This window comes from Chelonoidis abingdonii, chromosome 20, assembly GCF_003597395.2.
Source record: "Chelonoidis abingdonii isolate Lonesome George chromosome 20, CheloAbing_2.0, whole genome shotgun sequence".
NCBI lineage: Eukaryota > Metazoa > Chordata > Testudines > Testudinidae > Chelonoidis > Chelonoidis abingdonii.
The window spans coordinates 1,725,905-1,748,210 of NC_133788.1; the positions used below are offsets into that span (position 1 = coordinate 1,725,905).

A 22,306-nucleotide genomic window follows, 5' to 3' on the forward strand; every position below is an offset into this window, starting at 1 on the left:
GATGGAATAAATGAGCCTAAAGAGTGAAAGGTTTTACCATGACCCTAAGGGTATGTCTACACTACGAAATTAGGTTGATTTAATAGAAGTCGATTTTTTAGAAATCAGTTTAATACAGTCGATTGTGTGTGTCCCAACTAAGCGCGTTAAGTCAATGGTGTGCGTCCACAGTACCAAGGCTAGTGTCAGTTTTCACTGTTGCACTGTGGGTAGCTATCCCACAGTTCCTGCAGTCTCCGCTGCCCATTGGAATTCTGGGTTGAGCTCCCAATGCCTGATGGGACTAAATCAGTGTCGCGGGTGGTTCTGGATACATGTCGTCAGGCCCCCCCTTCCTCCCTCCGTGAAAGCAACGGCAAAAAATCGTTTCTTGCCTTTTTTCCTGAGTTACCCATGCAGACGACATACCACGGCAAGCATGGAGCCCGCTCAGCTCACTGTCACCGTATGTCTCCTGGGTGCTGCGGGCAGAGAGGGTACTGCAGTGCTACACATCAGCATCTCCTTGCCTTGCCTTGTGGACAGTAGGCGGTACAATACGGCTGCCAGCCGTTATCGTCGTCCCGTGTGTGCTCCTGACTGACCTCGGTTAGGTTAGTCGGGGATGCCTGGGCAGACATGAGTGTTCCTAGCTGGTTCCTGGAAAAAAATGGGAATGACTCCAGGTCATTCTCTTCTTTAAGTTTTGTCTAATAGAGATTCAGTCCTGCCTGGAATATCTTGGCAGCTGGAGGCTTCTGCCTCAGGCTGCTCTCTCAGTCGGCAGCACCGCACAGTCGCACCTACCCCAGCCTACCCCTTGCTCCCATGGCTCATGAAGCCTGGACAGTAGTAAGGAGCAGTTCTACTATAGGCTGAGAAAGTGCATAATGCTGGTAGAATGTGCCTTTGGACATTGAAAAGCTCGCTGGCGCAGTTTACTGACTCAGTTAGACCTCAGTGAAACCAATATTCCATCTTTATTACTGCTTGCTGTGTGCTCCACAATATCTGTGAGAGTAAGGGGGAGACGTTTATGGCAGGGTGGGAGGTTGAGGCAAATCGCCTGGCCACTGATTACGTGCGGCCAGACACCAGAGCATTTAGAAGAGCACAGCAGGGTACGCTGTGCATCAGAGAAGCTTTGAAAACCAGTTTTGTGACTGGCCAGGCTACCGTGTGAAAGTTCTGTTTGTTTCTCCTTGATGAAAACCTGCCCCCTTGGTTCACTCTACTTCCCTGTAAGCCAGCCACCCTCCCCTTCCCCCCTTTGATCTCTGCTTGCAGAGGCAATAGTCATTGTTTCAAATCAATCCATTCTTTATTAATTCGTCACACAAGTGGGGGGATAACTGCCAAGGTAGCCTGGGAGGGGTGGAGGAGGAGGGAAGCACAGGGGTGGGGTAGTTGTAGGGGCACTCCCTAGAATGGCATGCAGCTCATCATAGAAGCGGCATGTCTGGGGCTCTGACGTGGAGCAGTCATTTGCCTCTCTGATTCTTTGGTTGGCTTCACGTGGCACTGCTGCGGATCCCTATTATAACCTCTGTCCTTCATGCCCTTGGAGACTTTTTCAAATATTCTGGCATTTCGTCTTTTGGAACGGAGTTCTGATAGCACAGATTCATCTTCCCATACAGTGATCAGATCCAGCACCTGCCGTTTGGTCCATGCTGGAGCTCTTTTGCGATTCTGGGACTCCACAGTCACCTGTGCTAATGAGCTCTGCATGGTCACCTGTGCTGATCAGCTCGCCACGCTGGCCAAACAGGAAATGAAATTCAAAAGTTCGTGGGGCTTTTCCTGTCTACCTGGCCAGTGTATCTGAGTTGAGAGTACTGACCAGAGCAGTCATAATGGAGCACCCTGGGATAGCTCCCGGAGGCCAGTACTGTCGAACTGCATCCATTCTACCCCAAATTCGACCCAGCAGGGTCGATTTCAGCGCTAATCCCCTTGGCAGGGAGGAGTACAGAAATCAATTTTAAGAGCCCTTTAAGTCAATAAAAATGGCTTCATCGTGTCATCGGGTACAGGGTTAAATCGATCTAATGCTGCTAAATTCTACCTGAACTTGTAATGTAGACCGGGGCTATTACTTTCAACATTAAACAGTATTAAATAAGATTTGGGGTTTGCATTACAGAGACCTCAGCCTGCTTTGTACTGTGGCAGACATGCTAGGAAATTCATGCTGAAGTTTAGAGATTTATTAGTTAGAATACACGAGAGAAAAAGAGGTCAAACAATTTGTATAGCACTTTAAAACTGCAGTTGAATTATATGATAAAAACGTAACCAAAACGTATCAAAATCCCTTTAAAATTTATGTATCGGGTACGCTCTTATTTTGTGGGACAACTTTTCTTGGTAGCAAGGAAAGAGTTTTATTGCTCATCCTTCATATCTTAGAGCTGGTCACTTTTCCTTCTTTTAACAAACAGACACAAACGGGAGAAGAGAGAGTATACTAACGGTGGGGAAAATATGGCTTTTGTTAATGTTTTCGGAACTTCGGGTGTCAGGTCAGTTGGAGACGGATGCTGTGGGTTGTTTAATCAGCCACTACAGTAATTGCACTGAGCTCTGGCTTATCTTCCCATCTGAGGTGTGGCTGGTCCCTCTCCTTTAACAGTCTCTCTCAGCCAGGGCAAAACTGGATGGTCTGTCTTGTCTCATTGTGCTGATCTTGTATGGTACAATTGACCTCAGGATCAGATGAAAAGCCAAGAGAGAGGAAAAATAGCTGGGCAGAAAGGAACACACAAAGGAAAAGGAGACAGCATGATCTCACATGTCTCCGGCTACTGTCTGTGCTGGTGTGGCACTGTTGACTGGGTGTCCCTGCTGATGTTCTGAGGTCTGAGCTGCATGATGATCATTAGACCTTTGGGGTCCATGGATGAAGGACAGAGTCCCACAAGTGGAGTGGAGTCCTGACCGGCATTCCCCCTCCACCAGAAATCCCTCCATCAGGCCGCATGTCCTAGCCCCCAAAGTGGGCTGTTGGTTGGAATAATCCATCCTCTCATTATTGTGTTTGCCATTTAGGCCTAACTTCTGATTTGCCAAGTTTGGTTCATCAGCATCCAGTCCCTCACTTTTTTGTTTAACAGGTTTTCATAGATTCCAAACCAGAAGGGATCATTGTGATGTAGGCTCACCTCCTGTATAATGCAAGCCAGAGAACTTCCCCTTAATAATTCCCTAAGCACATCTTCTAGAAAAACATCCAATCTTGACTGAAAAATGGTCAGTGATGGAGAATCCACCATGACCCTTGGTAAACAACGGAACAAGGAGTAATGGTCTCAGGTTGCAGTGGGGGAGGTTGAGGTTGGATATTAGGAAAAACTTTTTCACTAGGAGGTTGGTGAAGCACTGGAATGGGTTACCTAGGGAGGCGGTGGAATCTCCTTCCTTAGAGGTTTTTAAGGCCCAGCTTGACAAAGCCCTGGCTGGGATGATTTAGTTGGGATTGGTCCTGCTTTGACCAGGGGGTTGGACTAAATGACCTCCTGAGGTCCCTCCCAACACTCATATTTTGTGATATATTGTTCCGATGGTTAATTATCTCATCGTTAAAAATGTACACCTTATTTCCAGTCTGAATTTGTCTACTTTCAGCTTCCAGCCATTGGATCATGTTATACCTGTGTCTGCTAGACTGAGGAGCTCATTATCAGATATTTGTTCCCTATGTATAGGTATTCATAGACTATAATCAAGTCACCTCTTAACTTAAGAAAGTGAGTGTGACATTTGGAAAAGTAGCCGTACCACAGTGTTCAGACACCATCTGGCCTCTTGCTCATCCAGTCCTGTAATGTTGCAGCTGTCAGGTTTAGGTTTCCCTTGGCTGTGTCCGGCTGCTAGTAACTGTGCTGTGCCTGTTCTGTTCCAGGAGACCACGTGAAATACCGGTTTGAGATGGAAGTTGTGAGGATGGACTTTGACTTGCAGAATGTCTGGAGAGTTTCTGACATCAACAGCAATTACAAGTGAGTAACATACCAGCCAGACCCCACCCCTCATCCCATATAACTTCCTGGCAGGGCAGTGTACCAGCCAGGCATCTCCCCACCCCTTTCTTCACCCTGGCTAATAACCCACAGCGTACCAGCCATATGTCACTCTTCACCCTGGGTTATGGAATTGGAGCAGCATTGCACCTAAGCTAACAGGGGTACATAAGAACAGCTGTACCGGGCCAGACCAAAGGTCCATCTAGCCCAATATCCTGTCTACCAACAGTGGCCAATGCCAGGTGCCCCAGAGGGAGTGAACCTAACAGGCAATGATCAAGTGATCTCTCTCCTGCTATCCATCTGCATCCTCTGACAAACAGAGGCTAGGGCCATTCCTTACCCATCCTGGCTAACAGCCATTTATGGACTTAATCACCATGAGTGGTGAGACCTCATCTGGAATACTGTGTGCAGTTCTGGTCTCCCATGTTTAAGAAGGATGAATTCAAACTGGAACAGGTATAGAGAAGGGCTACTAGGATGATCTGAGGGAATGGAAGAACCGTCTTATGAAAGGAACTCAAAGAACTTGGCTTATTTAGGCCTAACCAAAAAGAAGTTGAGAGGGGTATTTTGCTCGTTATAAGTATGTCCCAGATTTAACATCAGGAGGAGAGAGGAATGTATTAACCGCTTAGCTACCCAATGTGGATCACGAAAGACACAATCATGCGATTATAAACTCGCGCACACTAGGAAGTTAGACTTGAATTAGACAAGGTTTCTCACCACCATTAGAGGATGAAGTTCTGGAAACAGCCTTCCAAGGGGAAGTAGTGGGGGCAAAAGACATATCTGGCTTGTAAAGGTACTAAGCCTTGATAAGTTTATGGAGGGGTGTGCTGTCCGATGGCATAGCAGACCTAATTTGGCAATTAATTTAGCAATGTGATTCTCTTGACTTATACGCACGGTAAATATTGTCCCATGGTCTCGTGATGGTGATGTAGATTGGTGCCCGCATCTGAGTACTTAGAGATATTCCTTCTTGGCATCTTGCCGCACTCGGTGCCGACCTTCGCGGGTTTCACTGCTGTGGCTTCCACTTGTCGCCATTTGTTTCATGGCGGGTTAAGGCGAGCATATGGGTCTGGAAGGAATTTTCCTCCAGGGCAGATTGCAGAGGCCCTGTTTTATATCGGGGCCGCCTTCTCTCTGCCAGCGATGGGTCTACGGAATCACTTGCTGGAGGATCTCTGCAGCGTTGAGGTCTTCAAACACAATCTAGACTTCAGTATATCAGTCATAGGTTTAGCGGTTTGTTACAGGAGTGTGGTGAATATCTCTCTGCATTGTGTAGAGGTCAGATTAGATTGATACATAGATGTCCCTTCTGACCTTAAGTCTATGAATTTATTCAGTTCCTTTTAAACGCTTGTTATAGTCCTAACCTTCACAACTCCTCAGCAAGGAGTTCCACAAAGTTGACTGTGCTCTATATATATATTATATCCTTATTCTAAACCTGCTGCCTGGTTAATTCATTATTCTCTATATATATAATAATATAAATTAACTTACCACTTTCTGCCACATCACTCATGATTTTATATACCTCTCTATCCCCCCTTAGTCTCGCTTTTTCCAAGCTCAGAGGTAACAGGTTTTTCAGAGTGGTAGCCATGTTAGTCGTAGCAGAAAAAGAGACGAAGAGTCCTTGGTTAGTTCTCTAAGGTGAACACAAGTACTCCCTTTTTTTTTTTTTTTTTTTTTTTTTTTTTAGAGGTAGCATAAGTTGCAACAAATGCTGATGTATCCAGTTTAAAAGGTGATAGGCATGCTTCTTCATTAAAGCCTTTTGGAATATTGCAAAGCTGTTTCTGTTTGAGAATTCCCCATCCGTACCGCTTCTTTTCTGATCAGCTGTAAGCTCTGAAGTGTTCAGATCATTTGGAATAAAAATGTTTCAGGTTCCCATAAAAGAATGCACAACTCTCCTGCGTTCTTTAGTCTCATTTTCTGTGTCTCATAGTTTCTTTGTACTGCCCCATCAGTCTGTCTGTATCCCTCTGGTGTCTCCTGTCTTGTGCTTAGATTGTCCCTTTTGGGGGCAGGGATTGCGTGATGGGTTGCTCCCCGTTCCGGGGTGCCACCTGATATTCTGGGGTACCACTGAGCCCGCCTGTTCCTCCAGCCTGGACTCCCTTACCCTGTCCTGCTGAGCCAGGCCCCCAAACCTCGTCCATCACACACCCAGGTAGGGACACACCCAGTGCAGACAGACACTGAGATCAGCTGTGCCTGGGAAGGCTTCAGCTACAGAGTTGCCTAGTACTCAAGTGCACTCCCCCTCTGGGTGCAAACGCAAAATTGTCTCGTCTTGCGCTGCACAGAGACCTGTACAGCGTAAGCTCACTGAAATTCGCCACCTCCCTCATTGTGGAGGGAGATCTGCAAATCCCTCCCCCCGTCCCTCGTTATGAATTCCACAAACTGAATTTAAAATGAAAACAAGTTTAAGTACAAGAGGTAGATTTTAAGTGACTATAAGTGATAGTGAGCTGATCAAAGCAGGTTACCTTAGTAATTAAACAAAAACCGCAAACTGAGCGTAATACACTAGATAGGTAGGATATAAATTAGCAGATTCTCACCTTGAGTGATTAACAGGCTGGCAGACTCCTAAGGCACAAGTTGCCTGGGCTCTCCCAGGTTTTCATACACAGACTAAAGATCCTTCTAGTTTGGAACCATCACTTCCCATAGTTCAATCCTTGCCCCGCAGGTGTTTCCAGGTATGTTGTTGTAGGCAGAGTGAGGTTCCCCATAATGTCATTTTCCCCCTTTTATATCTTCTCCCCACTTACTGGAAAGCTCTTTTGCTATGACCTGGGTCAGTCCGTTCCTGTTGTGTGGGGCTGTCTCTGAGAGGTTTCTGTTGTACAGTTCCTGGGGTAATCCTTGTGCTTGTGTGCATTTCCTCAATAAGCCATTAACATTGTTTGTTTGGCCTTTTTACTGTTGTTCTTGAAAGGCTGCTTGTAGGTGTTTTCAACTTCGGAACATGTTTCAGTAACACATACGGAGCCAAAATTCATAACTTCACATACAATATTAGCGCACATAATCTAGCAAGATGTTACTGTCTAGCAGATCAAGACTCAAATGACACCTCACAAGTCATACTTTCTATAAGACAAATCCTAGTTATATGACAGTGGTGAATATTGGGGCATCAGAATCATAGGTGCTGGAACTAGGAGTGTGGGGGGTGCTACCACACCCCCTGGCTTGAAGTGGTTTCCATTATATACAGGGTTTACAGTTTGGTTCAATGGCTCTCAGCACCCCTACTGTACACATTGCTCAAGCACCCCTAGTCAGGATGTAAAAGATGGTCTTTTTGTTCTGTATTTGTAGCAGAATAGGATCCGGTCCATGACTAGGGCTCTGGAGCGCTCTGCTAATACAAATAATAAACAACAATAATAATAGCCTTGGAGGTTTAAGAAGAACTTCTGCTTTCTTTGTGCCAGGCTTACTGCCATCTGCTGCAACTGATAGCTGTATTTCATTAAACCGAAAACAACATGTATTTCTAGTGAGCCAAAATCCCGTTTCTTGAAACCAAACACACACTTCCCTCCATCTTTTCTCCAGCTGTTTCTCATTGGTATATGGATGATGAGGCTATCTTTACTGATAGACAGTTTGAGATGAATGACCCAATACTGAATCCCTGGCCTTTTGGTAAGCCTGGACCCTTGGAAGTCCCAGAGGAACTCTACAATATTTGTAACCACCACAGTGCAGCTTTCTGAATTAAGGGGATGATGCCAAAAGTCTTTCTTAGCATCGAGTTTGTCAAAAACTTTTGAAACTATTAATCCACTCTAGGTACAGGTGAGGCACTCCACTCACACCTTTATTTACTTCTCAGTAATTTTATCAGCCAGCATCTTAGCCAGACCCTGGTTCACAACTTGTGTCCTAGGTATGGAGCGGGCCATAGCTTTTGGACTACTGGTGTGACTTTGTCATCTGCTGTCACCTTGTGACAATATCCACGACTTTGCCCAAGACCTTTCAGTTAGATTAGTACAGGAATACAATTTCTATGGCGTCATTCTCTAGAATTTGCTATTTGTTTCACCCATCCCCTCACTGGTGCCTGTGTAAATCAGAACTGCTTTGCAGGGCTTTGGTGCTCTCTTCTGTCACAATTACTGTTCTAAAAGACTGGCCCACCCTGGTCTCTGTGAGCACACACCTCACGTCTGAGGCCATCACCTCTCTAGGGTGGAATCGCAAGTCTCCTGCTCTCAGACCAGGCCCAGGGGCTGCAGTGCCCTGTCACTAACTTTGATCATCTCACAGGCTTGACTCTGGTTCAGTACCTCCAGTTCCGTTCCCTCTGGGAGCAATGGCAGGGTACACACTGGCCAGATGGCCTCCTTTAAAGCCAAGTATCATTTATTTAGATCCAAAGCATTAAAAAGAAAAGAGGTCTTAAAACGATAAGCAGACTGTGTGCATGTCTAGCTTACCAGGTGTCTATCCATCTTCCCCATGGGATCCTGATAGGTCTAAGCTTCTTATAGACACCCCAGCACTAGACCTGGTTGGGAATTTTACTCCAAAATGTTTTTGTTGAAAAATGTCAATTCTTTAGGCCCTAAATTTCAAAGTTGGATTTTTGTTTTGTATTCCAACCTGTATGCTACTATAAATGCAAATGGGTATCTGTCAGAAAAAAGCTGCTTTTTAGAGGCATTTGCCAGGGAAGCCAACTATCACCTCTTCTTTTTGACATAGTAATGGGGTCATTTGTTCAGTCAGTCAGAAATAATCCTAATATAAGTGGAATTACAGTAGGAAACAGGGAACACAAATTAGGCTTGTATGTGGACAACGTTGTGGCATTTGTTATGAATCCAGCTCTCACAAACTACTAGAATTGCAAAAGAAATCTTAAAATTTGGTGAAGAGTCAGAATTTAAAATAAACACCACACATCAGAACTCCTGGATATAGGTGTGAGCTCAGATCTACAGAAAGAAAAGCTAAATATAAATGGGTATGACTTCAATAAGATGCCTGGGAACACACATTTCTGAAAGATGTTAAGATTTATGTAATATTAATGAAAGTCCTTTCGTTAAGAAAATCAAAACATCTGGAAATTGGTCAAAATATGAAATTTTGTGTTAGTCAAAATTGTAACAGCTAAATGAATGTCTTGCACTGAATTAACTTCCTTTTCCAAATACTTCCCATTTGAGTTCCAGGAAGCCTTATAGGTCAATGGCAATTTATGATAAATAAATTCATTTGGGAAAATAAGAAATCCAGAGTTAAGCAACCTACTTTATAAAGGTCATGGCAAAATGGAGGCTTGGCTTTACCAAACATCAAGCACAATTTCCAAGCTAGTCAGATCAGAAACCTGAGGCACTGGATAATACCAAACCCTAATAAGTACTGGGTAGAGATACAAGAAGTTTCTTGTTGTACAGTCAAACTCCACGTGATCCCCTGGATAAAGAAAACCTGTAGGTCAAAATCAACATACAACAACTTCTTTTTTTTTTTTTTTCTTTATGACAGCAACAGTAGAAACTTGGGATAATTTATTTAGAAAGCAGAACTCGTATCCATCACAGCCAATGTCCATAGTAGATAATGTAGAATTTAACCCCGATAACAGCCTGGAAAGTTTTGACATTTGGGAACTTATAGGTATATCAAAATTCAGCCAACTGTTCAGAGACAATAGATCACTTGAAGAAATAAAGTAACTCTCAAAAGACCCCAAAATTGCAGTATATCAGTAACTACAATGGAGGGATTTTTCAGTCCATCCCCACAAAAAAGAAAACCTATGCAGAAAATTGACAGAATTTGAAAAAGTACTCCCTACATCCATGAAACATAAATGCTTACTTTCCACTACAAAACAATTTCTAACTTACGTGGAGGAAATACACCTCTACCCCGATATAACGTGACCCGATATAACACGAATTTGGATATAATGCGGTAAAGCAGTGCTCTGGAGGGGCGGGACTGCACACTCTGGTGGATCAAAAAAGTTTGATATAATACAGTAAGATTTTTTGGCTCCCAAGGACAGCGTTATATTGGGGTAGAGGTGTAACTAGATTTCATGAGAAGAAGGAAAATTGAAGTAGACATAGGCACAAAAATTGAGGAATGGGAGAACATATGAAACGGGAGGATTTCTGTGTGTAGTGGATATGCTCCAAAATTAAGACCTTTTGGAAAGCCACTGAATACTCCATAAGGGAGATAACAGGGTGTCAGCTGTCATATAACCCCCTTAGTATTTGTATTCAATTGTCCTGAAAACTCTTGTCTTCTAAAAGTCATAAAGAACTGATCATTCTTTTGTAGTTGCTGCTGGAATTACTATAGCAAGGTGATAGAAGAGGAGTGATTCTCTTAAAACTATTGGCTGGTATAAAAAAGATGTGGGAAACTCTGGCACTAGAAAAGCTGACTGGTTAAGTCAGTTCTGCAGGGGAGAAGACAAAAAGATAAGGACTAAGAAGGATGGTGGAAGTTTTTGAAGTTTGCTGGAAGAGGGTCATCATTGGCCATCAAACTGGGAGTTTGAGAACTTCTTCTGTTTGAATACTGAGAGAGGGAGAAACCCCTTCAACAACAGTCACAATTAAACTTAGAATTAAGATATTAAAATAAGGAAAATAGATAGGAGGAAATAGGAACAAAGCTAAATATTGTGTAAAGATTTTGATAGGACAACTAACAAACAGGTTACACATCTAAATGTAAGAAAAACAGACATTTGGATCTAAACATGAGATAATGAAGGACTTTAACCAACATGGTCAACTGACAAGACAGAAGAGGAAGACACAGAATAGAAAAGCAGCAGTCACAATATGTGATCACTACCATAAAGGAGGAGAAAGTGACTGGTAGCAGGTCTCATCAGTACAGCTTCAGGGACTTCCCATAGGACAGTTTATAACTGTGTGTTTGTGTTTATACTAAGCTTATTGCTGTTTTAAGGTGTAAAGCGGGTTGGCAACCTTTCAGAAGTGGTGTGCCAAGTCTTCATTTATTCACTCTAATTTAAGGTTTCCCATGCCAGTAATACGTTTTAACATTTTTAGAAGGTCTCTTTCTATAAGTCTATAATATATAACTAAACTATTGTTGTTTGTAAAGTAACTAAGGTTTAAAAAATGTTTAAGAAGCTTCATTTTAAATTACATTAAAATGCAGAGCCCCTCAGTGCCACTGAAAATTAGCTCGCGTGCCGCCTTAGGCAACCTATGGCATGTGTGCCAGCCCCTGGTGTAAAGCAAGTTTAATGTGATTTGTTATAAAAGAATGGATCTGTTAATAAATACAATGTTAAAAAGGGGAAATGTCAGTCAATCAAAACAAACTCTTTTATGGGGAGGGAGGGAGAGTGAGTGCCCAGAATAGCAAGTGGCCTGGTTGTCAGGACACTCCCCTGGGTTGGAGTCTCCTGCATTTCAGGTGAGTGCCCTGACTGCTAGGATACTGGCTATTCTTGGCTCTTTCTCTCTCCTTCGAAAGGGAGAAATCTTGAAATCTCAAAAAGTTTCATGGGACGGGAAAACTGTTTCCCTCCCAGCTCTATCTAAGACCTTCTAGGCTCTCGGTGGCATAATCTGTTCTGCTAACTCACAAACTAGTTCCTTCTTGCTCTTTCAGGGAGTGTCTTTAAATGCTGCTCAGTCTTTTGATCACTGCTTTTATAGGAATCAAGTTACTTCTAAACTGTTTATAGTCTTTGATCTGTTAGCTCCCAGCACTGGCAAAACTAGGCTTGCAAATTGTTGGAGACAGGATGTAGGTTCCTTGAAGCTAAGAACTTTGCCCTTTGTCTTTCAAGAGCAGGAGTGGATAAACTATGACCCACGGGCAGATCCGGCCCTCAAGCTCCCACTGGGGAGAGGGGGCTGGGGCTTGCCCCACTCCAGTGCTCCAGCTGGTGAGCAGTGTTGGGGCCGCTCCACATGGCTCCCGGTAGCAGTTGCATGGCCCCACTCTGGCCCTCCAGCTGGGGAGCAGGGTCAGGAGCCACTCCATGTGGCCCCCTTCCAGTGCTCCAGCGGGGGAGCGGGGTTGGGGGCCATGCCACCCGGCTCCCAGAAGCGGTGGCATGGCCCCCCTCTGGCTCCTACGCGTAGGGGCAGCCAGGGACCTCTGCTCTGCATGTTGCCCCCATCTCAAGTGCTGTCCCTGAAGCTCCCATTGGCCAGGAACTGCAGCCAGTGGGAGCTGCAGGGACAGTGCCCGTGGATGGGGCAGTGCGCAGAGCCGCCTGGCTGCACCTCCACATAGGAGCTGGAGAAGGGACATGCTGCTGCTTCCAGGAGCTGCTTGAGGTAAGTGCTGCCTGGAGCCCGCATCTCAAGCCTCTCCCCATGCCTCAACCCCCTGCCCCAGCTCTGATCCCCCTCTCGTCCTCTGAACCCCAACCTGGAGCACCCTTCTACCCCCAAACTCATCATCTCAGCCCCACCCTAGAACCTGCACCCCCAGCTGGAGCCCTCACCCCCACATCCAACTCCTCACCCAAGCCCGGAGCCCACTTCTGCACCCTGAACTTGTTTCTGGCCCTACCCTGGAGTCTGCACCCCCAACCAGAACCTGCACTCCAACCCCAATTTTGTGAGCATTCATGGCCCACCATACAATTTCTGTTCCCAGATGTGGCCCTCAAGCCAAAAAGTTTGCCCACCCCTATTCAAGAGCATACTGGGATGTTCTTATCTGGCAGCCATTGCTCTTGTCTGGGAGCCCCTATTCATTTGAAGCCATAGAGGGGTATAATAAACATTCCACTAACTTAATATAGTTATAACAGTCTGTCTCATTAACTAGGTCACAAAGTATTCATAAAATTATTGTATAGCAGCTCCATGTCTACCAGACCCTTCAATCACCTGCATATATCATCCCACTCACTATAGGTTTTCTAGATAATCTGTGCTCTGAACTATCCCACACACTAAATTGGTGTTGTCTGAATATAGGCAAAACTTACTTCTTACTGGTAACTCTGGTGTTTTATATAAAAATATCATCTTTAGCAAGACAAAACAAATAAAGTTTCTTCTTTGAGTAGATGTAGCCGTGCATCCCACTTAGGTGTGTGTGTGTGCCCAGTGCATGAAGCCAGAGCATTTTGCCTAGCAGTACCTGTAGAAGAGTGACGCTCGTGCCTTGCAGCCGTAGACCCTCTTCTGGCTATATGAGGCAATGACGTGCTGACCCCACTTCGTTCTTTCTTACTGCCTGTGGCTGGAGGTGGAGCTCTGTGTGGTTTTTAACGTCACAGTCTCTCTATTTCTTGGTGACTTTTCCAGTTGTATATGGTTAATTAATACCTGAGTATAGTGTGTGTTTGATTTAGGGTTAGATTTCGTTTAAGTATTTCCCTGGTGACACCCTCACCAGGGTTTAAGCATTGTCCATTGTGTGGGGGAGCGATCCCCGCACACAACGATCTCCACACGTGGTGCTTGCTGGGCTCAGGTAAAGCTCATGGCAAGGAGTGTGTTCGATTTGCAAATCTTTCACGAAACAGACTCAATTGACAAGAGGTCTTTGTCTGAAGCAGCACCTGCTTGAACAAGCCAGTCGGCCTGCTTTTGAACTGAGGCCTGTGCTGGATTCTGAGTGTGCAGCTGCTTTGTGTCCTGGAGCTGGCGCCTCTGAAGAGCAGGGGAGTTGCTCTCCGTCAAGCGTACTGAGGCATAAAACCAAGCGAGATAGCTTCAGGTCCTGGGGGACTCATCTACCTACTCCAGAAGGAGCACAGACCGGCACAGTGTGAATGCTGATGTGTAGGCTGGAGCAGGTCCCATCAAGTGCTCCCAGGTACCGCACAGGGAGGTCAGATACCCCATACCGTCAACTCTGGTTCAGGCCCCGGGGTGTCTGTTGACTCCAGTACCAATGAGGGCATTGCTGGCACTAGCTGTTTCTGTGTTGGCAGCATATCCAGCAGCAACAGGCCTCCTCTGCCCTTTCCCGATCTCTCCCTTGGTCCAGGACTTTGCCAGGACTGCGTTGTTTATATCCCTGTTGGGTGAGCAGGCCCCAAACCTATGGGTCTGTCAGCACCACACCCTGAAGCTTCCCTTTCACGATCAGTGGAAGTGGAGTTGGCCTTGGCACAAGAGATGTCCTTGCCACCAGGAGCTTCTTCAGCACCCCTGCTGTCAGTGCCACCAGTGAAAGCATGGTGGCATTCACTGCCCTCCACTTCGGAGCCATTAGTCATCTTGGTACTGAGGCTGACTTTGAGGTCGACATCTCTTTCGGCACTGGAAACGTCGGAGGTGTACTTGGTGCTGGCAGTACTGTTCCCCCTGTTGGTGTCATTTCCCTCTTCATTCTGAGCTATGGATGAGTCAGATCGGTTGCTTACACCCTCTGGACTGGCTCTATCTTTATCCCCTAAAGCCTGGGACTTCTCAGTGTCCAGGTCAAGATCTCTCCCCTCATTCTCTATCACTTGACCCACATTGGGGGGGCACCCACGGAGCACTATGGGTACCAGGATTGGCGCTTATCTTGCAGTCAGGACAGGGGCTCCTGGCCTGGATCCTACTGGCCACCAGAGCCCTCTCTATACCAGTGGCCTGCAGGGGATCTGTGAGTTGCTCCTTAGTTGCAGAGGTCCCACTCCTCATCTCGCTGTAAGGCGAGACCACTGAGCAGGCCTGCAGCTGTGACCGTCGATCCCCTGCAGGCCCAGGCAACAGTGAATATTCCACTCGCAGAGTCTCCAGAGTTGTCCCACCCAGATCCATCAGTCTTGGAGAAATATCTAGCTCTGGCATCGTTACTGCTTCATCTTCATCCCTGGACGATTGTGCGGTGCCTGGCTCTTCCTCTCCTTCGGTACTGGAAGATTTCAAGGCATACCAGAACCTTTTGCAGTGCGTGGCTGCTTCAAGCGGAATTCCTGCAGGAGAATACCCATAAGTTGTTGGCTATCCTGCAGCTGCCTTCCCCAGGAGAGTTGCCCTCATTATTAACGATGTGCTCCTAGAGCCTGCTACGGTTCTCTGTAGCACGTCGACTTTCAAGAAAGCACATGGAGAAATGCCTCATGGTTCTGTTGCAGGGATTTGAGATTTTTACTCACATCCAGTTCCAGACTAACTAGTCATAGCCACAGTGAACAATAGAGCCTGGCAGGGCAGATTTAAGTCCACTCCGAAGGATGAGGACTCTAAATGGCTGGACTTGAGGAGTAGGAAGATTTACACCTGCTCTTCGTTGCAGATGCGCATTGCTAACCAGCAGAGATTGCTGTCCAAATACAACTTTGTGAACTGGATGGCTGTGTTGGGGTTTGTGGATCAGCTGCCCAAAGCCTCGAGGGAGGAATTTCAGTCATTTATCACCAAAGGCTGCTTGGTGGCTAAGACATTGTTGCAGTATGTGATAGGCGTTCCCGGGGTGCAACCTGGAACTGGGGTAGCGCTGAACCCTCTGGCATAGCAATCTGGGCCCCCTCTCACACTGTGGGACTGCGACAAGCTGCAAACCTCTCCTGGTCCTGCAGTCACACACGTACATAGGCAGAGACACACCCAGCTGCAGTTACAGGAATGCTTCTTAGCCATTCATGAACTAACAATTGGCTTCAGCCAATTCCCCACAGCTCCCCAACCTTGCACCCCTGAACTGTACTGTCCTGCCCTGATACAAAAGCCTGACCAATATAAGATGATTACCTAGTCCGCCCCTCCCTCAGTGTGGAAAGGACATGCACCAATTTTTGTTAACTGAGTAGATTTCCCATGCACTTCAAGCAGCATATTGTTTTAGGTGAGAAATATAAAACAAAGTTATTAACTACAGAAAGATAGATTTTAAGTGATTCTAAGTCATAGCGTACAGATCAAAGTTGGTTACCTAAGAAATAAATAAAATTGCAATATACATTCTATACACTAGATTAAGCAGTGTTTCACCCTGATGGGTACAAACAGTCCACCAATCTTCCATACATAGGCAGGGTTTCCTTCTTTCCTGCCTGGGAACCCCCTTCCCCAGTTCAGTGCTTTTTCTTCCCAAGGTGTTTCCAGGTGTTGTGTTGTAGGGGGAGTGAGGCCAAGTGACGATGTCACTTCCTCTCTTATAGTTTCTTCGTGGAGGGAACTTTATTGTTCCCAGCAAAGTCCCTCATACAGTTTGTGGAAAACTACAGGCACAAGACGACGTCCAATATCACATGATTTAGTCACATGTATTTGCATGCTTTGATGGATCATGGCACGGACCATTACCCATATTATGACTAGGACATTCACAGGAAAGACCATTCGGTGAGGATAATCTTTTCCCATAGCCCATTGTTTTCACTGCTGGGCTATTATCTTGTGTTGTCCCTTCACAATGTGCTGGCTAGACTGGATGTAAACTGACTTGTGGGAATGTTCTGGCTGTGTTATGTGAATGCTGAGTGGGGAGTATTGACCTGGGAAGGTTGCAGGGGAGTTGGGATGGCCTGCACTGGGGAAGGGAGGATACCTGAGCATGTAACATGAGAACCAGGGAGGGGGGCTGGAGGCCAGGTAACACCTCTGGCCGGGACACTGAACAAAAGACACAAAGGCTGGGGGAAGAGCCGGGGGGAGGCTGAGTAAGAGGCTGGCGGGAGTTTTCAGTTTGGAGCTGACTGGGAAATGGAGAGGGATGACCCGATGGGGCTTGGGCTTCCCAATGGGGCTGAGGCCTCCCTGGGGGCCCCAGATGGACCTAACTAAAGAGGGGTCCTGTTGTCTGTACCGGCAAGACCTGTTTTGGACTGTGTTCCTGTCATATAAATAAACCTCTGTTTTACTGGCTGGCTAAGAGTCACGTCTGACTGTGAAGTGGGGGTGCAGGACCCTCTGGCTTTCCCAGGACCCTGCCGGGGCAGGCTAGCTGTGGGAAGTGCATGGAGGGGCATATGCTGAATGCTCCAAGGGAGAGGAGGCTCTCTAAAGTCCTGACTGGCTTTGTGGGGAGCAGTTCCAGAGCACTGCCCGGGAACTCCATGACAGGGAGTTAGCCAGGAGTAAGCACATTTGAAATAGAGATCCATAGTCAATATTCAAAACTCCAGGTACAAAAATGATACATGCATACTAATAGGAGATCCTATTCAGCAAACCATAACTTGTCCACTGACACCTCACATGACCTATTTCATACAAGATGTATCATGATCATATCATAATAATATCACTATGGTGAATATGGGCCACAGGGTGTGTCAACTTTGGGGACCGCTCCCACAAGATACTGCTCCTCAAGCAGGTGTGCTCTCTGATGGTGCTGGAAGCAGTGGAGGAGGATCCACCAGAACACCAGGGTCAGGGTTTCAATTCCTGGTACTTTCTGGTGCCCAAATCAGAGTGAGGAGGGGAAGACTAAGACCTATTCTCAACCTTTGCAGCCTCAACAAATATATCAGGTACATGAGGTTCCAAATGGTCATTCTATCAACTATCCTCTCCACTTTCCCTCAGAACAACTGGTTTGCTGCCCTAGACCCATCAGGATGGCCACTTTCATGTGGCAGTTTTCCTGAACCACAGAAAATTCCTTCGATTTGTTGTAGCGGAGCGCCATTTCCAGTATACAGTGCTTCCCTATGGCCTATCTTCTGTTCTTTGGGTTTTTAACAATTCATGCTTGTGCTGATGGCATATCTCAGGAAGAAACGGATCAACATCTTCCCGTACCTAGATGACTGATTACTACGGGCAGGTCCAGAGACGAAGTCCTTTCCCACGTGGACACTACGCTATACTTGCTCGACCATCTGGGTCTCATCCTAAACACTGAACGTTTTTGTTCCCACTCAGAAAATCAAGTTAATTAGGGCCCTAACAGGCGTTACAAGTTTAAGAGCGTTTTTGCCAACCAACTGTTTTCAGGCAATCCACCACCTCTGTCTCAGTCTGCAACCTCAGTCCTCCATGACAGTTCTGATGTGCCTGAGGCTCTTTGGCCACACGTCCGCTCGCACGCATGTGGTCCAGTTTGCAAGGTTGCATTTTCACTCCCTTCAAATATGGCTCAGCACACTTTGCTGTCCAACTCTTCACTGCTTGGACAGATTGGTCCGTCTCCCTCCACTGCTTCTGGACTCCTTGCAGCGGTGGGCAGTTCTGGAGAATGTTTGTCAGGGTGTTCCCTTTGCCCGGCCCTTAGCAACTGGGTCTAGTGTCACAAACACATCACAATGGACTGGGGAACACATCTGGGGTTGCTAAAAGTTCAAGGTCAGTGGTTGGAATAGCAGTCCTCACTGCATATCAAAGTGTTGGATCTTCAGGTCATTTACAATATATGTCACACTATTCTGCACCATATCAGGGTCCAGAATCAGCTCACAGATTGTCTCAGCTGGTATTTTCCCCCCGAACCATGAGTGGTCTCTGAAGACAAATGTATGGGTAATCTCTGCAGCATGGGGCATTCCAACGATTGACCTATTTTCTCCAAGGGACAACAAGAAATGTCATCTGTTCTACTCTGTCCAGGCTGCCTGTCCAATGCTTTCCATCTCAGCTGGTAGTTGGCTCTCCTGTATGCTCTTCCCCCAGTCATCGCACAGGTCATCCTCAAGCTGAAGGTGGATTGGGCCAAGCTCATTCTCATTGCCCTGGTGTGGCTAAGGCAGTGCTGGTTTTCCAACCTTCTCGCACTGTCAGTTCAACCTCCTGTACCACTTCCTCTCCATCCCGACCTACTCACACAGAACCGCAGTCACACTTTATGTACCACACTCAGCTCCCTACATCTCACGCTGTGGCTACTTCGTGTCTAAATGAGGAGGAAAAGTGGTGTGTGGTGGTTTTTCAATAAGTCCTATTCAGCAGTAGAAAGTACACTACTGGAATGGCCTATTCAGCTAAACAGAAGCAGTTTGCAGTGTGGCCACTGGCCTGTGGAATTCAACCAACAGCGGCTTCTATCCAGGACATCTTGGAGTACCTGCTGCACCTTCAGTCATCAGGCTTTCACTTAGCCTGTTGAGAGTGCATTTGGTGGTGATATCAGCATTTCGTCCCCCTATTCCAGGAATATCCGACTTCTCCAATCACATGATGGCAAATTATTAATCTCCATCTCCGGTCCAAGAGCTAGTTCCTCTGTGGGACCTTAACACAGTCCTAGTAGCTTTAATGGGACCGCCGTTCAAACTCCTGGCATCTTATCCCTTTCCACTTTTGAGTCCCTGGTATCAATAACATCTGCAAGGAGTCTGTGCGTTGCAGGCTCTGATGGCAGAGCCTCCTTATATGCAGTTGTCCAAGGACAAAGTGACTTTATGACCATAGCCCAAATTTGTATCTAAAGTGGTGTCTGTATTAATTTGAACTAGGCTGACTACTTAACTGAGTTCTTTCCAAAGCTGTATTCATCTCTGCAGGAGCAGCATCTCCATATGCTGGATATTAGATTTTCAGAGAAAATGAAGACTATCTGGATAGAAGTCAGCGTTTGGTACTGCAGGCAAAGCATGCTGAAGAATCAGAGAGGGCAATGCAGAACGGGGAAGAAAATTGACAGCATGTGACCTCCAGAAAAAGGAAGAGGAGAAGCCATGTACCCCCAAAGCAGATAGAGGTAAGAAACTGTTTTCAAGCTCTCTGCACAGGTACTATGGCAGAGAATGGTTTGGAAGAGTCATCTGAGGGAAGGGATCAGGAGACCCCATCGAGGGAAGCATGGGATGCACTGTCCTAGGGATGGGGGGGTTCCAGGACCACCACTCCCAAGAAGAGGAGACCGGTGGTGGTGGTTGGGGACTCCCTCCTAAAGGAGATGAAGTTATCCATCTGCCGACCAGACCGGGAGACTCGAGAAGTGTGTTGCTTGCCAGGAGCTAAAATTCAGGATGTGGCAGAGTGTCTGCTGAGACTGATCAAGCCCTCAGACTGCTACCCCTTCCTACTTCTCCATGTGGGCACCAACGATACTGTCAAGAATGACCTGAGCAGGTCTCTGCAGACTGTGGCTCTGGGAAGAAGGATAAAGGAGTTTGAGGTGCAAGTCGTGTTCTCGTCCATCCTCCCTGTTGAAGGAAAAGGCCCAGATAGGGACCATCAAATTATGGAGGTAAATCCGTGGTTGCACTTGGAAAGAGTGCTTTGGATTCTTCAACCATGGGATGTTGTTCCAGGAAGAAGGATTGCTAGGAAAGATGGGATCTAGCTGACGAAGAGAGGGAAGAGCATCTTTGCAGGCAGGCTGGCTAACCTAGTGAGGAAGGCTTTAAACTAGGTTTGTTGGGGGATGGAGACCTAAGCCATGAGGTAAGTGGGGAAGTGAGATACCAGGAGGAAACACAAGGAGCAGGGTGCAACAGGGGAAGCCTCCTGATTCACACTGAGAAAGTAGGGCAATCGGCTAGTTATCTTAGGTGCCTATACACAAACTCAAGAAACCTGAGAAACAAGCAGGAAAAATTGGCACAGTCAATTAACTATGAGGTGATTGGAATAACAGAGACTTGGCGGGGTAACTCACATGATGGAGTACTGTCATGGATGGGTATAAACTGTTCAGGAAGGACAGGTGCGGGGAGGAAAGGTGAAGGAGTTGCACTGTATGTAAGAGAGCAGTATGATTGCTCAGAGCTCCAGTATGAAACTGGAGAAAACCCTGTTGAGAGTCTTTGGATTACGTTTAGATGTGAGAGCAACAAGGGTGATGTCATGGTGGGCGTCTGCTATAGACCACTGGACCCGGAGGATGAGGTAGACGAGGGTTTCTTCAGACAACTAACAAGTTTCCAGACCACAGGCCCTGATTCTCATGGAGGACTTCAATCACCTTGACATCTGTTGGGAGAGCAATACAGCAATGCACAGAAAATCCAGGAAGTTTTTGGAGAGAGTTGGGGACAACTTCCTGGTGCAAATACTGGAGGAACCAACTAGGGGCCATGGTCCTCTTGACCTGCTGTTCACGAACAGGGAAGACTTGGTAGGGGAAGTAGAAATGGGTGGGAACCTAGACAGCAGTGACCTGAGATGGTCGGGTTCAGAATCCTGACAAAAGGAAGAAAGAAGAGCAGCAGAATATGGACCCTGGACTTCAGAAAAGCAGACTTTGACTCCCTTAGGGACCTGATGGGCAGGATCCCCTGGGAGGCTAATATGAGAGGGCTAGGAGTCCAGGAGAACTGGCTATATTTTAAAGAAGCCTTATTAAGGTCGCAGGAACAAACCATCCCGATGTGCAGAAAGAATAGTAAATATGGCAGGTGACCAGCTTGGCTTAACAGAGAAATCTTTGGTGAGCTTAAACTCAAAAAGGAAGTTTACAAGAAGTGGAAATTTGGACAGCTGACTAGGGCGGAGTATAAAAATATTGCTCGAGCATGCAGGGGTGTCATCAGGAAGGCCAAGGCACAACTGGAGTTCCAGCTAGCAAAGTGAAGGGTAACAAGAAGGGTTTCTACAGGAATGTTAGCAACAAGAAGGAGATCGGGGAAAGTATGGGACCCTTACTGAATGGGGAGGCAATCTAATGAACGACGATGTGGAAAAAGCTGAAGTACTCAATGCTTTTTTTGCCTCTGTCTTCACAGTCAAGTTCAGCTCCCAGACTGCCTCACTGGGCATCACAGTATGGGGAGAAGGTGAACAGCCCTCAGTGCTAAAAATAGGTTAAGGACTATTCAGAAAAAGCTGGACATGCACAAGTCCATGAGACCAGATGCAATGCATCCGAGGGTGCTGAGGGAGTTGCAGATCTGATTGCAGAGCCATTGGTCATTGTCTTTGAAAACTCGTGGCAACTGAGGAGGTCCCGGATGACTGGAAAAAGGCAAATATATTGCCCATCTATAAAAAAGGGAAGAAGGAGAATCAGGGAACTATAGACTGGTCAGCCTCATTTCAGTCCCTGGAAAAATCATGGAGCAGGTCCTCAGGAATCCATTTTGAAGCACTTGTAGGAGGGGAAGATGATCAGGAACAGTCACCATGGATTCACCAAGGGCAAGTTATGCCTGACCAACCTGATTGCCTTCTATGATGAGATAACTGGCTCTGTGGATATCAGGAAAGGGGTGGACGTGCTATCTCCTGACTTTAGCAAAGCTTTTATACTCCCACAGTATTCTTGCCAGCACGTTAAAAAAGTGTGGATTGGATGAATGGACTCTAAGGTGGACAGAAAGCTGGCTAGATCGTTGGGCTCAACGGATAGTGATCAACGGCTCCATGTCTAGTTGGCAGCTAGTATCAAGTGGAGTGCCCCAGGGGTTGATCCAGGGGCCAGTTTTGTTCAACATCTTCATTAATGAT

At 46.4% G+C, this 22,306-nt stretch overlaps 1 protein-coding gene across 6 annotated transcripts in view; it reads left to right on the forward strand.

Moving 5' to 3' along the window:
• The window catches only part of MTMR4 (myotubularin related protein 4), a 111,195-nt gene that overhangs the window by 67,472 nt on the left and 21,417 nt on the right, over positions 1 to 22,306 (forward strand). For all 6 annotated transcript variants that reach the window (XM_032769887.2, XM_032769891.2, XM_032769893.2 and 3 more), the window contains one exon: positions 3,884 to 3,980. In XM_032769887.2, the coding sequence (XP_032625778.1) occupies positions 3,884 to 3,980 (97 nt within the window). The remainder of the gene's footprint in view (positions 1 to 3,883; positions 3,981 to 22,306) is intronic.